General features: G+C 42.9%; 1 protein-coding gene across 1 annotated transcript in view; it reads left to right on the forward strand.

Annotated features, from left to right (window-relative positions):
- The first annotated feature begins 994 nt into the window (after positions 1–994).
- atp8b1 (ATPase phospholipid transporting 8B1) overlaps positions 995–13,945 on the forward strand; it is a 33,508-nt gene continuing 20,557 nt past the window's right edge. The window contains exons 1-3 of the mRNA XM_072371492.1: positions 995–1,166; positions 13,465–13,644; positions 13,729–13,826. Of these exons, the coding sequence (XP_072227593.1) occupies positions 13,482–13,644; positions 13,729–13,826 (261 nt within the window). The 5' untranslated portion in view covers positions 995–1,166; positions 13,465–13,481. The remainder of the gene's footprint in view (positions 1,167–13,464; positions 13,645–13,728; positions 13,827–13,945) is intronic.

Below are 13,945 nucleotides of genomic sequence, written 5' to 3' on the forward strand. Positions count from 1 at the left end.
GTGCAACAAATGGATCAAGCCTAAGTTCTCCTCAGAACTGCAGCATGTAAACTGTAGCATGATCATCCATCCATCCATTTTCTATTCCCACTTATTCCAAGTCAGGGTCGCGGGGGGCTGGAGCCTATCTCTGCTGTCATTGGGCGAGAGGCGGGTGCACCCTGGACAGGGTGACAGAGATAAATAACCATGCACGCTCACACTCACTCCGAGGGACAATTTAAAATCATCTGTTTAACCTCACATGCATGTTTTTGGGCGGTGGGACAAAGCTGGAGAACCCGGAGAGAACCCACGCATACACGGGAGAACATGCAGATCCACACAGACAGAACCAGCCGGGATTAGAACCAGGAACCCGCTGCTGTGGGGCGACGGTGCTTGGATGATCATCTTTCTTTAAAAGAAAACGAGAAAAAATCTTTTTCTTCATGTCTCTTGCAAACCTGCTGCATTTTTCTTATATTTATATTTATTTATTTTAATTTGACTCTTTTTACCCAAAGCATATTTTCAAGGGTTTTGTTTTGAAATAAGACACCTTTAAGATAAAAAAAAAAGAACTTCAGCGCTTACCTTAAATGCTGTTTCACGTGTTCTTTTACAACATTAAAATAAATCCTACATCTCTGCTGCCTTTCAAGTATAAACTGCACACGTTCAAAACACATTAAAACCATTTCAGGTGCAGAAAGACTCCTGATAACAGGAATCTATTGGAATTTACTATGTTTTTCTTCTGTTCCCATAAGTCTCGGCATGAAACAGTCAGTAAAAGATTCCGGACAGATGCCATGTTTGACAGTAGCAGCAGCGCCCGACCTACAAGCCACCACCTGGTTCAATTAAGAATTCAATTGCACACCTTTACCTGCTCGTCACGTGACCCGAAGGCGTCCGCGCCCACTTCCGCAGGTATAGCCGCCCTGTAAGCGCCGCGCTCAGTGGGCTGCTTGTTGTTTTGAGCGCTGGAGGCGTCGGACCGGTCCGGCAGGTTTGTGCGGGGCACAGCAGGTGAGGCAGGTGAGGGGAAAGAAGGGCGGGGAACCACAGTGCCGGAGCCCAAACGAGCAGGAAGAAGAGGAAAACATGGTGCGGTGACACGGCGCCCCGGACACCGACTGAGAACACGATTCACCTTTTCCTAATTCTACAGAGGAGACGCAGTAAGTCCGGAAAGCGTTTGTCTGTTTGGCCGAAAGTTTGAATTAGTTCCTTTTTATTTTGAAGTGTTCCAAAAACATGGGCAGAGTCGGTGTTACACCTGGCGGCTGGGGCTGAATTGACCTTTTCTCTGTAAATCTATTTAATTCCATGCGATCTCAGGCCCGGTGACGCCTGGCTTTAAAGTCTCTGTTAGATTCAAAACTGTTTTCAGGCACTTTCATGAACAAATTGGTGTCTAGGCTATGATTGTGTTCTGAACTCGTTGGTTCTTCACGAGGCCTAAGCTCCATTGGAATTTAAGGACCATCTAAAATCCCTTAAAATACAGTAAAGTCCTACAGACTCCTGTCCTGTCAGAGATGGGGTTGTTTTGTAGCCGTTTCACCCAGAATGGAAACCACCTTAAACCCATTTTATTAAATTAAGTTTTTGTCCTTCCCAGTAGAAGGTAGTTAAAGTCATTCAGCTCAGTCTACAATAATCCTCCAGTTTGGTGACGCCTAAATGAAGATAAAATAGTCCAGATATGATCAAGATGATGGGATTTATGGCAGGAAAGTTGTTTTTGAGTAGAAGAGCTCTGAAAGGGTAGTTCTGCGTATTTAAACACAACATAATGTTTGGTAGAACCGACTCCCAAAGCCAGTTGGAACCCACCCAATTGATAGATTTCTTGTAGTTGGACTGAATCTGTGAGACTTGTTTTCCAGCTTTCCGGCACAATGAAATGTCTTATCGTCGTGACTAAGGGAAAATGGGGTGAGAGGCTAAATAAGTGGCCATTGGACACCAACATCATCATATTTCAAGTTTTTGGGCATCCGAGAAGGAGGTTTGACTTTAAGATTTCAGTCGCGTTCTCTTCTTAAAAGTCAAATTCTTTTCATGCAACTTTTTATTGATGTTTTTCATTAGAGCTCAGTAAAAATCCCAGTGCATTGTGGGACTGTATCACAGCAGTAATGCTAACGGCATATCTTTTACTGATACCGACGTGGCAATCGTATCCCGACATCTCAGATCGTTTTCTTCTGTCCTCCGACTCGATGGTGAAGCAACTGACTTATTGTTGAGCTAACGAAGAGATGCTAATAGATGCTAATGGCGTGAACATCAACAGTACGATGACCAGATGTTAGTGGACTGGATAGTTTAGTGGTATGATTGCCACCTTTCATGTGGGAGACCTGGGTTCAAATCCCCTGCATCAAAGGTATTACCTCCAGTAGGGGTCCTTAGGCAAGACCCCCTTACCCTAACTGCCTACCTGTAAGTCTGCTAAATGCATAAACAAACAAACATAAACAAGTTATAAGGGTGTGTCCACAACTGGGTCTTTCGATGGGACAGAATATTGAGCTGCACCTGCTGGTCAGAGCTCAACCTCCCAATGAGGCTACACCTGCAGATATAAAGGGAACATGGATAATACCAGTTCATATTTACAAGGAAACACTAGCACCGACAGCAGACCGGAGCACAGAGACAGAGTATCTGCTTAAAGGCACTGAAAGAAACAACCAAAAAAGGGACTTTTTAAACGAGGAAGTTTAATGACTACATGTGATTCAGAGTCCTCATGTTAACTAACGAGCTAACAGGAAATACGAGCTAACAGGAAATACGCAGAATATGTGGATGTAGAATATTCTAACTGGGGTAATGTGTAAACTCACACCTCACATACAAGGAAATGACCCCATTTAGACAGGTTATAGGTCACTCAACCGCTCTGTTACGATCATACGGATCAACACTGTTTATTTCCTGAATTTCCTCAAGCTAGCACAGTTTTCAGCTGCAAACCCGCTCCACCCGTGTCGTTTCTCCTTCCCCCGCTGTCTGTTCCATCGGATGTTTGTTTTTTGAGGCTTTGAACTCGTATCTTACAATATGGCGGCTGCTTGCAGAATGCAAAGTTCCACTCTTCATGCTGATTTTAGTCCAAATAAAGCCGTCCTCCTCCTGACTTTTAAATATCCCGAACACTTGCATTTGGTAAAAGTAATTACCTAAAAAAAAAGATTCCCTGCGTGTAAATCTGCACAAAAAGGTCAGTGCTGTGTCCTCATGGTCCCATTTAGTAGCTGCTTTGCTTCAACTCTTAAAATTCAGTAACAGTCTGAATTTTATGAGGTGGAAATGTTTGAAACCCGTTTGTTCGTCTGGGCTTCTGAAGGACATTTCTCTGTTTTCATGCTAATAAATGATAAAGAATTCGATTCCTTCTCGCATGTCTTTAACTTTTCAGAAATATTTTTTATTAAAAAAAAAACTAGACTTGATTTATTCATCTTTTAATGTGTTTGTATCCTTTTTTTCTGCTGCTGTTCTCTATTCTTTTTCATTGTAACTGATGCAATTATCGCTGTCATTCTGTTTTTTTTTCTCTGTTCAAAAGCAAACTTCAGGCTTGCTCTTGCTGCTCCTTTGTCCACTTTATTGTGTTTTTTATAGATAAAAAAGAGATCTTTTGAGTGTTTTTTATAGATAAAAAAAGAGATCTTTTGAGTGTTTTTTATAGATAAAAAAAGAGATATTTTGAGTGTTTTTATAGATTAAAAAAGAGATCTTTTGAGTGTTTTTTATAGATAAAAAAAGACATCTTTTGAGTGTTTTTTTATAGATTAAAAAAGACATCTTTTGAGTGTTTTTTATAGATTAAAAAAGACATCTTTTGAGTGTTTTTTATAGATAAAAAAGACATCTTTTGAGTGTTTTTTATAGATAAAAAAGAGATCTTTTGAGTGTTTTTTATAGATAAAAAAAGAGATCTTTTGAGTGTTTTTTATAGATAAAAAAAGATCTCTTGAGTGTTTTTTATAGTTAAAAAAAAAGATCTTTTGAGTGTTTTTTATAGATTAAAAAAGACATCTTTTGAGTGTTTTTTATAGATAAAAAAAGATCTTTTGAGTGTTTTTTATAGTTAAAAAAAAGAGATCTTTTGAGTGTTTTTATAGATAAAAAAAGATCTTTTGAGGGTTTTTTATAGTTAAAAAAGATCTTTTGAGTGTTTTTTATAGATAAAAAAAAGAGATCTTTTGAGTGTTTTTATAGATAAAAAAAGAGATCTTTTGAGTGTTTTTTATAGATAAAAAAAGAGATTCTGGGGTCTTTTAGGCCTCTGAAACGCACCCTCTGCTGTGCCCGGTGTTGTGAGTGAACACAGTGAACTGCTGGCTGCAGGAGTCCAACCAGCCCAGATGTTTTTCCATAAACAGGCAAAAAAGCTCCTTCTGTGGACCAAGCAGCTTGTGATTAGGGAAATGTTTGTCCTTATGGAAATGTCCGACCCTGGAGCAGTGACGGGGAATTTGAATCTTGACTTGACAGGCAAATGGATTGAAAGTTATTGGAGGTGAAGACGTTGAAGCAGTTGTTTTAAATTTGCTGACCTGAAAGCACTGCTTTGGATCTGAAGCTGTATAAGAGCGTTTTTCTCTGTTCTGTTGAATTTTATTGCATTAGTTCCTTCGTTTCTGCTCAGTTTCACCTGGTTAAGACCTCAACTTGCTCTCATGTAAACTAAGCAGACACTTGCTTTGGAACCCAAGACCAATGAGAGCTCAAAAAGCATCTGGTTTGGCATGTTTTCTTTCTTTTAGTTTCAGATCCTTCAGACTTTAATAGGGGCCTGGGCTTTATTGATGTACAGTCTCTGCATGAGGACCTTTTTAACTGGGGGGCACCAAATGAAACTCCTTTTCTTCAGCCTTGCTGTGGTTTCAGTCATCACTCAAATCTACTTAGAGAGAAAAACGAATGTAAATGGTTAGTCAAATGCATTTTGTTTGCAGATGGGATGATGTCAGGGCGTGTGTTTGTTGTTGGAGGATCCTTGGTGTTTCCACTGTAAACGAGTCAGTCAGTTACTGGGTTTCTGCTCCTCAGCAACCTTGACTTTGTCTGTGAGAGGCTCTGTTAGTGCGAGTCTCTGTAGACCGACTGCTTGTTTGGTTACAGGTTCATTGTCTGGACTCCAGCTGTGAGTAAAACGCTGAAGAAAGACTTTTCTCATTAACCTTCATTAAATGAAGCAAGGTGGGAAGTATTTGTACCTTTTATTAGATTATTACAGGGCCTGCAGCAGGGATTATATATAGATTTGCAAGAGTGAGGTTTGGGATCTCTGTTTAGAGTCCACCCCCCTCCACTCATACCTGGATAAATACCAGAAACTGGATGCATGAACTGGCATTGCATCATCCTATCCTTAAATTGCACTAAAGCTTTGAGCCTTAAAGCCACCTGATGGCGTTTCTAAACCCAGCTGATGTGACTCAGTAATCTGTCGGCTGATTGTTTTTCAGAAAGCTTTTATTTTCTTGTAAAACTGATTGAAAATAGACCAGCTGTGGACAGTGAAACCGTGGAAACGGGGTTTTGTTTTGTCCCAGTGGGAACAGTCAGCCATGCTTTCTGCTGTTTTCCACCAGCTACCAACAGAAACCCAGTTCTGTGTTATTCTGACCGCCTGCATCCATTCCTAACCAGCAAAAACGCCTCATGGGGACACAAACTTCACCTTCCCGCCCCCCGCTTGTGCTCAGCCAGACCTTCATCGCATCAGGAACCCACTGTAAAAATAACCGTTTTTCTTACGTTTGCCAGGCTTCCGTCTCCCTCTTCTCTCTGTTACACGTTTAGTGTTTAATTAGATGTGCGTCTTCTGGATCTGGACCCAATTAAAACCACAAAATGGCTATTTATTTCTGATATTTAGCTGCTAATATATGAAAACTTTAAGGTTTGGCCTGCTTGAAAGAAACAGTTTTGTTTGCGTGTGTGTTGACGTATTTTTTAAATTTTAAATTGAAATGCCAACACCTTGTTTAAAGCAGCAGCCTGTATTACCCACAATGCAACATGGCTGCTGGTGGTTCAGTCAGAGGTGAGAGGTTAAAGTAGCCTGCAGCTCCAAACAGGAATCTGAGTTCTCAAAGTCTCCTAAAGTCTTATTTGACACTATCTGAACAAACATTTGCTTCAGGGTTCACGACGCATTTCCTGCAGAGTTGTTCGTAACTAATAGAAACCGAACCGGGGGTCTGTATATTTTTGTTGGACAGGTATTTGTCAGCCACCGTCTACAGACTTTTGGTCTCAGGAGCAGAAACACGGCCTCGACCTGCACTTTTGCCCCGTTTATCTGAAGCAGTCTGCTCACCTGGGCTGCCTGGGCAGGAGCTGCACCTCCTCCCTCCTCTCAGGTTTCACTGTCGTCACTTCGGTATGCGCCGTCCCTCCCCCCCGCCTTCCTTCCTGTTGTCATAGGGATGCCCCAAACCAGACACCAAAACCCGTTCTGAGACAGGCTCGTCAGCCTCCCATTGGTCCGGTTTCCTGTGGTGGGCTTTACGCTGGGTGTGGAGCTCTCAGGGGGGGAAACTAAAAGAAACTCTTTGAACGTCACCACAAAGGAAAACAGGAAACAACGTTGGATTCAACAATGTTCACATTTCACAGATGCCTGAAGAGTTTCATATCTGAGAAACTGCATCAGATAAATCCTTTTAGTTCTCTGTTCCCACATGAATTCAGCTTTTTTCCATGCTGTACAGCCTCACCAGCTGCTTAAAAAACAAAAAGGTGGACCACAACAAAAGGATAATTAAACTGCTTTACGCCTCAATCCAAGCAGTCCTCATAATCCTGATTATCTGATTGTTTGAAGCCAGCTTTCCTCCAATAAAGAGCAGTCCGTTTCTCTCTTTCACAATCAGGGAAATAATTACTTTGACAGCTTGCATACCTTAAGTTATGACCGGTTTCTTAAAGAATATGTGGCAGAGGGCAGGTGTGACACTTTGTGTGATGGAGGACAAATGTTCTGCCTCCAGAATACACTTTGAAGTGTAACTTATTAGCAGAAAAAGGTCTCGTAATGAGTAGATCTTGACCAGTTCGCAGCTGATTAGCACAGGCTTAAAGGTGTGATGTCATACGTGGAGTATGGAGCAAACAGATCGTTTCCATTCCTTCCCTCCACTCAGCACTCCAAACATCTTTGTGCTCCCCCGCCCCCCCGCACTAAGTTTTCATGTCCAGGCTTGTGTGGCCACACAGACTCCATTCATGGTGCTAAACGGTTTCCTTTCCGTTGTTGCCTTTTTAATGGCGTTCAGAAATCTGTGAGATGGGAAAATACAAGAAAGGAAACACAAGGAAGAGGATAAAGACTCGGAAGACTCATCCCAGGGAGCCACAGGGGCCCCCGAAGCCCATTGTGAGCTGCTCAGTTCCAGCAACAAAGAGGTTGCTTTCTGCACTTTGAAATGAATGTTCCATCCCAGACCTTGGAAAGAAGCTTCTTTACTGTGAGGACAGCTGCAGCTCAGGAGGTTAATTTCATTTAGGAGGAAAGGTTGCTGATTCCATCCTCCTCTCTGGCCTTGGTTAAGATGTGTTCCTCACTTGTAAGTCGCTTTGAATAAAATGTTTATGCATTTAGCAGACGCTTTTATCCAAAGCGACTTACAGGTAGGCAGATAGGGTAAGGGGGTCTTGCCTAAGGACCCCTACTGGAGGTAATACCTTTCATACAGGGGATTTGAACTCTAGTCTCCCACATGGAAGGTGGCAATCATACCACTACAGATCCAAAGTGTCTTAGGGAACGTTTGGATGGTCCCAAAGGACTCTCGTCCTTTAGTGTGGCGCAGTTCCACTTCCTTGTTGGATTTATGCAGAAACATTTCTTTTTAAACATTGGAAAACGATCCTTACGAGGCGATAAAATCATTCTTTTACAGCGCAGCAGTGACATCACGTCTGCATGCACGACCTCTCCAGACCATTGCGTTTTGCATATTCTTTGCATGTATTTTTATTATTTTTGGCCATCTGCCTGCATTAAGCAGGAGGATGATGTCATGGCCTTAAGTTCTTACGATGTTTCATGAAGGTTGTGTTACGTAACAATAATATAATACAATAAATAACTCTATTACAAAGGATAATAATGAAAAAATGTCATCTTTTCTTAGATTTTATCACATGCAGCTCACATTAATCACACTGTCCTCTTATTTACTTAATAAATCCCAGGAAGTCCAACTTTCTGTCCCTTTGAGTGAAACAGGATGGAATCTTTTACTTTCATAAAAGGAAGCGAGTTCTTTAGCTTTTTGGGAATTCAAGCGGTTTTCTGGGTCATTTAACACCTTCTTAAACAAAAATGACTATTTGACAGCACTCAGGTTATTTATTAAAGGAGAGAACACTTTCTTTCACAGTCCGATGGCATTTTCTCAGGCTGGAGGAAGAGATTGTTCTTTTGTAAAGATGGTTTTCCCTCTGAGTCTTTAGGTTCTGCTGCCCATTTATTTTTTCCACATTTTTACCTCATTCTTACCTGATTAAGATGAGCTGGTTGCTCCTTTTTGCGAGGAGTTCAGTGCAGTTTTAACACATCTGGAAAAGTGGACATCGGCACTATTTCAGGTCCGTTATCGGAAGCAAATTTGCATTCCAGTCATTTATAGCCGTGGTGTTAAAAAAGTGTGATTGGCTCAATGAAACGGATGACGGCTCATTCAGAGGACGACTCCTTACAGTTTCAGCTGAAATGGGAAGATGACAGTTTTACCATCGAAAGCAAATGTATTAAAAAGGGAAAAAAAAGAATTTAACCTAAAAGTCTAACTTTGTTTTTGGTTCCATGCTCATTTGTTTGGTCTCAGATTTACTTGTTGTTTGTCCTTCACTGTCCTGGTTACAAGTGGTTAAAGAAATAGACTTTGACCACAGCTACCAAATGGGCTGAATCCAACCCATTTCTAATTTCTGCAGAGTCACCTTCAGTTTCTGGGACCATCACATGGACTAAAACCTCTTCTTTTGTATGTATTTTTGAGTTTCCTGAAGAGGAGTCTGTGTCTTGCTCTGCTCAGCTTTGCTTACCTGCTCTTACCTGCTGTCCTGCTGCCACTGTTGAATTTTTTAAAGGTGTATTTGTTCTTGGAACCAGACTAATGAACCTTCTCAGAAGCGCTAATAGAGCTTTTCCACCATTAAACATTAAACTGATGGGAAGCAGCAACCTAAGCAGGGATGTCCCGATCCAGATTATTTTGCCTCCCGATACAATCCCAATTTTATTTTTACTCTTGCCAATACCAAACGACACAGAAAAACAGAGAATTATGGGAACAAACGGTACGTTTCATTGTGTGGAAAAGACTGGGATCATTCTTTAGTGCAAGGCAACATCAGACTTGACTTAAACATTTCTTTCCTCTTTTTTTAAAAGCAAATAAACAGATATAAATATACCGAATTACTTATTTATTTAATAATTGTGCAAACAATCTTAACCATAAAAATATAACAAGTGTAACTGGTTCAGTGCAATTAGGGATTCAAAATCCAATGTAAACAAAATATTAAATAATAAAGGAGCTGAAATTGAGAAAAGAAGAAGCTCGGTTGGTAGACTTTCAAAATAAAAAGCAATTATGTAGTTTAGTTCAAATGGGAATTAAACATTCATTACAAAAGCATCTCAACAAAGCAATAGCTTCTCTGGCTTGTTAAAAAAGCACTGGAGGGGGCAGAAGGCCCTTGAATGAATGAAAATCGGCGATATGGATCGGCCCATTGTAACAGATACCCGATGCATCCCTAAACCTACGTGTAGTGACTCCTCATTATGAGCAGCTGGTTGGATGTCGGTCAGTAATTCCTGTTAAATGGTGGGAATTTTTCAGTTTGAGCTTTTTTTTTGTCAACTTTTTTAATGTTTTGGTCAATAAACGCGTCACAGACGCCTGCCGGCGAGAACATCTTTGGTTTGGAGGCTTTTCACTGTGTGGAAGGAAGACTCAAAGCTATCAGTCTGTCATAGACTTAAGAGGAAAATACGATGTGCAACCGGGACAGAAATGTGGTGACGAGGCAGAGATGCATTTATTTATGAATGTAAAACTTGTCATTGATGTTTAAGTGCTTTGCTCCGCTAACCTAAAGGTGCCATGTTGCATCCTTGCATTTTTATTAGCTCTAACGTGAAGTTTTACTCCCAAAATGTACAAATGGAGAACTTCTCTGATATTTTGACACTGATATTTTGAAATTGCTCCTTAAGTATTACCCAATAAAAGGAGTTTTAAGGAGTAGAACTAAGTCAAAATACTGTTTTTTGAGCTTGACTTTTCTGTCCATTGTTCAGTCTAAAACAGGACGTTGGTTTCTGTCTGTGTGGCTTCAAGCTGCTGCTCAAAAACCAGGCTAAAAATGAGCTGATGTCAGGTCACGAGCCGAGGCTGATGAGGATCAACAGGGTCGGGTCACAGCCAGCGAACACCTGTGAATGTATTCACCTTCATTTTAACGTCATCCCACATGAGTCGCATGACAACACAGGCTTTGTTTGGCCAATCGGAGCGAAACCCCGAACCGTGGCTCTTTATTTCTGTTGGATCCATGCTTGGAATGACGCAAAAGATCAAAGTGGATTTGATCAGTTTTTGGAAACAGATCTAATGATCACATGATTACAATCCTGTAAAACAGGGATGTCAAACTCCGGTCCTGGAGGGCCGCTGTCCTGCAGCTTTTAGACGTTTCCCTGCTTCAACACACCTGATTCAGATGAAATGGATCCCTTCAAAAGATTAAGTTCTGCACAAACCTGCTAATGATGCATTGATCTGAATCAGGTGTGTTGGAGCAGGGAAGCATCTAAAACCTGCAGGACAGCGGCCCTCGAGGACCGGAGTTTGACATCCCTGATGGAAAGGAACACAGAGCTTGAAAGTGAGGTTATATTTGACCGAAGTTGATGATGACAATACTCTTCAACTCCTTATAGATTGGACCATTCCCAAGGATAAATAGTAGCTGTGTGGAGTTAGTTGAGTTCTTTCTGCTGACCTGACTTGCTGCCCAACTCGGCAGGGAACCCCTTTGAAAAGAGACTTTAAACATCAAGAGTTTGGTATTTCCCGGTTAAATAAAAGTTCAATCGGGAAACTTGAATTCAGTGACTCGTGCCAGCCTCCTCCCAGTTCCACCTGCCCACCAAAACAGCTGTTCACATCAGCAGAAGAGTGCAGGACAACACACTTGGACTCTAAAATCAGCTTTTGAATCTCTGACTGTGGCACAAATCAGACGGCCGAAGAATCCCATTCGGCTCAGGAAACTTTGGAGGAACAGAACAAGGACTCTAAACATCCATCCATCCATCCATCATCTGCCGCTTATCCGGGGGTCGGGTCGCGGGGGCAGCAGCTTGAGCAGAGAAACCCAGACGTCTCTGTCCCCGGCCACTTCTTCCAGCTCTTCCGGGGGGACCCCGAGGCGTTCCCAGGCCAGCCGAGAGACATAGTCTCTCCAGCGTGTCCTGGGTCTTCCCCGGGGTCTCCTCCCAGTGGGACGTGCCCGGAACACCTCCCCAGGGAGGCGCCTAGGAGGCATCCTAACCAGATGCCCGAGCCACCTCATCTGACTCCTCTCAATGCGGAGGAGCAGCGGTTCTACTCCGAGCCCCTCCTGGATGACTGAGCTTCTCACCCTATCTCTAAGGGAGGCCCAGACACCCTGCGGAGGAAACCCATTTCGGCTGCTTGTATTCGCGATCTCGTTCTTTCGGTCTCTACCCACAACTCGTGACCATAGGTGAGGATGGGAACGTAGATTGACCAGTAAGTAGAGAGCTTCGCCTTCTGGCTCAGCTCCCTCTTCACAACGACGGGTCGGTGCAGAGCCCGCAACACTGCAGACGCCGCACCGATCCGCCCGTCAATCTCCCGCTCCATTCGTCCCTCACTCGTGAACAAGACCCCGAGATACTTGAACTCCTCCACCTGGGGAAGGATCTCATTCCCGACCCGGAGAGAGCATTCCACCCTTTTCCGGCTGAGAACCATAGTCTCGGATTTGGAGGTGCTGATTCTCATCCCAGCCGCTTCACACTCGGCTGCGAATCGCTCCAGTGAGAGCTGAAGGTCACGGCCTGACGACGCTAACAGAACCACATCATCTGCAAAAAGCAGAGACCCGATTCTGAGGTCGCCAAATCGGACACCCTCAACACCCTGGCTGCGCCTAGAAATTCTGTCCATAAAAGTTAGGAACAGAATCGGTGACAAAGGGCAGCCCTGACGTAAAACACATTAAGATTTAATACCAATGACAGGAGGAAAGGCAGCACCAAGCACACATCTTTTACACAAAAGGCCGTCTGGCTGCATTGGGTTAGCTCACAATGCTAACAAACAGCTACCAGTAGTCCATCAGCCATGACTGGATCGATCTGAATCAGGTGTGTTGGAGCAGAGAAACGGCTAAAATCTGCAGGACAGCGGCCCTCCAGGACCGCAGTTTGACATCCCTGCAGTAAAACATTCAGGCAGACCTAAGTTGGCTGATCAGCTGCAGCCAAACCTGTTTGAAATTCCTGCCATTCATCCGTGTCTTTGTTGTTTTTGTCTTATGGGATATATTTAGTTTTCTTGAAAGCTAAAAACATGTTCGACCTGATGTTACTGTCACAGCTATCAGCTGACAACGCGACTGCCCTCCCGGCTTTTCTGTTGCATTTTAGGAAGCGATCTCACAAGGTGGGGCCTTGTAATGAATCGGCATTACTGACAAACATGCACAGTAGCAGGGTATTTGATTGCTGGCGAGCCTGTGTGGCGATGCTGCGTCCCAAATGATGGTGGGTCTGTTATCAAGTGATGAGAAAGATTCTAGTCACAATTTTACAGTAGTCCTCATTTAAAAAGTAATACTTTCAGGTGCTTTTATCCACTGTTGCTGTGTGGTTGGGAGGCCTGTGGTTTGCTATCGTGATCCAACATGTTGGAAAGCAGAAAACTGACTCTGAAAACTCGTCACTCGTCTTATCCAGTTTTGCTTCCTTCACTGTGACATTTCTGAATGGAGGGAACAATGAAAATGAGAAGAGTTTTGATGGAATTTGTCGATGGGACACATTGAAATTCGAGCCTTAATTCAGTTCAAACTGAGACATGATGCATGACTGCATGAACTGCTCATCTTTCAATCCATCCAGTGGTTGTCAAGAAATGTTACTAAAAGTCAAAGATGTGGAACCATGTGATGGGGAAAGGTGGGAAACCATGATTATCTGTCCAAACATTTGTGCCTGTCAGTAAAAAAGATCCTGCATGGTTTACCGATGACCAACAGCACAATCTATACTGCGGTGAAACAAGCTAAAAACAGAGCTTAGACGTGAAGATCGACCCCTGACACCTGGTTAGTCGATGCACAGAGCAGGCTTGAGTTGAGTTATTAAATGTTACTGCTTATCGCCTCTTTCTCCAGATACCTGAGGAGCTAAGATGAGCCGGAGGCGAGCAGACTCCCAGGGCTCCCTGGGGCCCGATGATGAGGTTATGCCGTACAGTGATGATGAGACGGACGATGAATTGGACGAGAGCTCTGAAGATGAAGCAGAGGAGACTGTAGAAGCCCCTCATCCCCCAGTGGAAACGAGGCCCAGTGGTATGTTCCTCTACGCAGATTCTTTGATTTTTATTCTTATCAGAAAGCTTTAAAAAACATCTTTTTAATCATTGTGTTTTTCAGAGATGGGCTGGAAGGTGAAGGCCAACGACCGAGCCTATCACCATTTGCCAGAGTTCCAGAAAAAAGTCTTCCTGTGCATAAAGAAGAGCAGATACTCTGTAAGTTGGCTTGTTGTTGGTCCTGATATGAACCAAACCCTCAGAATGTAGCTAAGCGTGGCCGACACACCCTGTGCAAATAACAGGGACGCCATCAGTCCACTTCACCCACTGGTGAA

This window comes from Leuresthes tenuis, unplaced genomic scaffold (genome assembly GCF_036924035.1).
Source record: "Leuresthes tenuis unplaced genomic scaffold, fLeuTen1.0.hap1 SCAF_19, whole genome shotgun sequence".
NCBI lineage: Eukaryota > Metazoa > Chordata > Actinopteri > Atheriniformes > Atherinopsidae > Leuresthes > Leuresthes tenuis.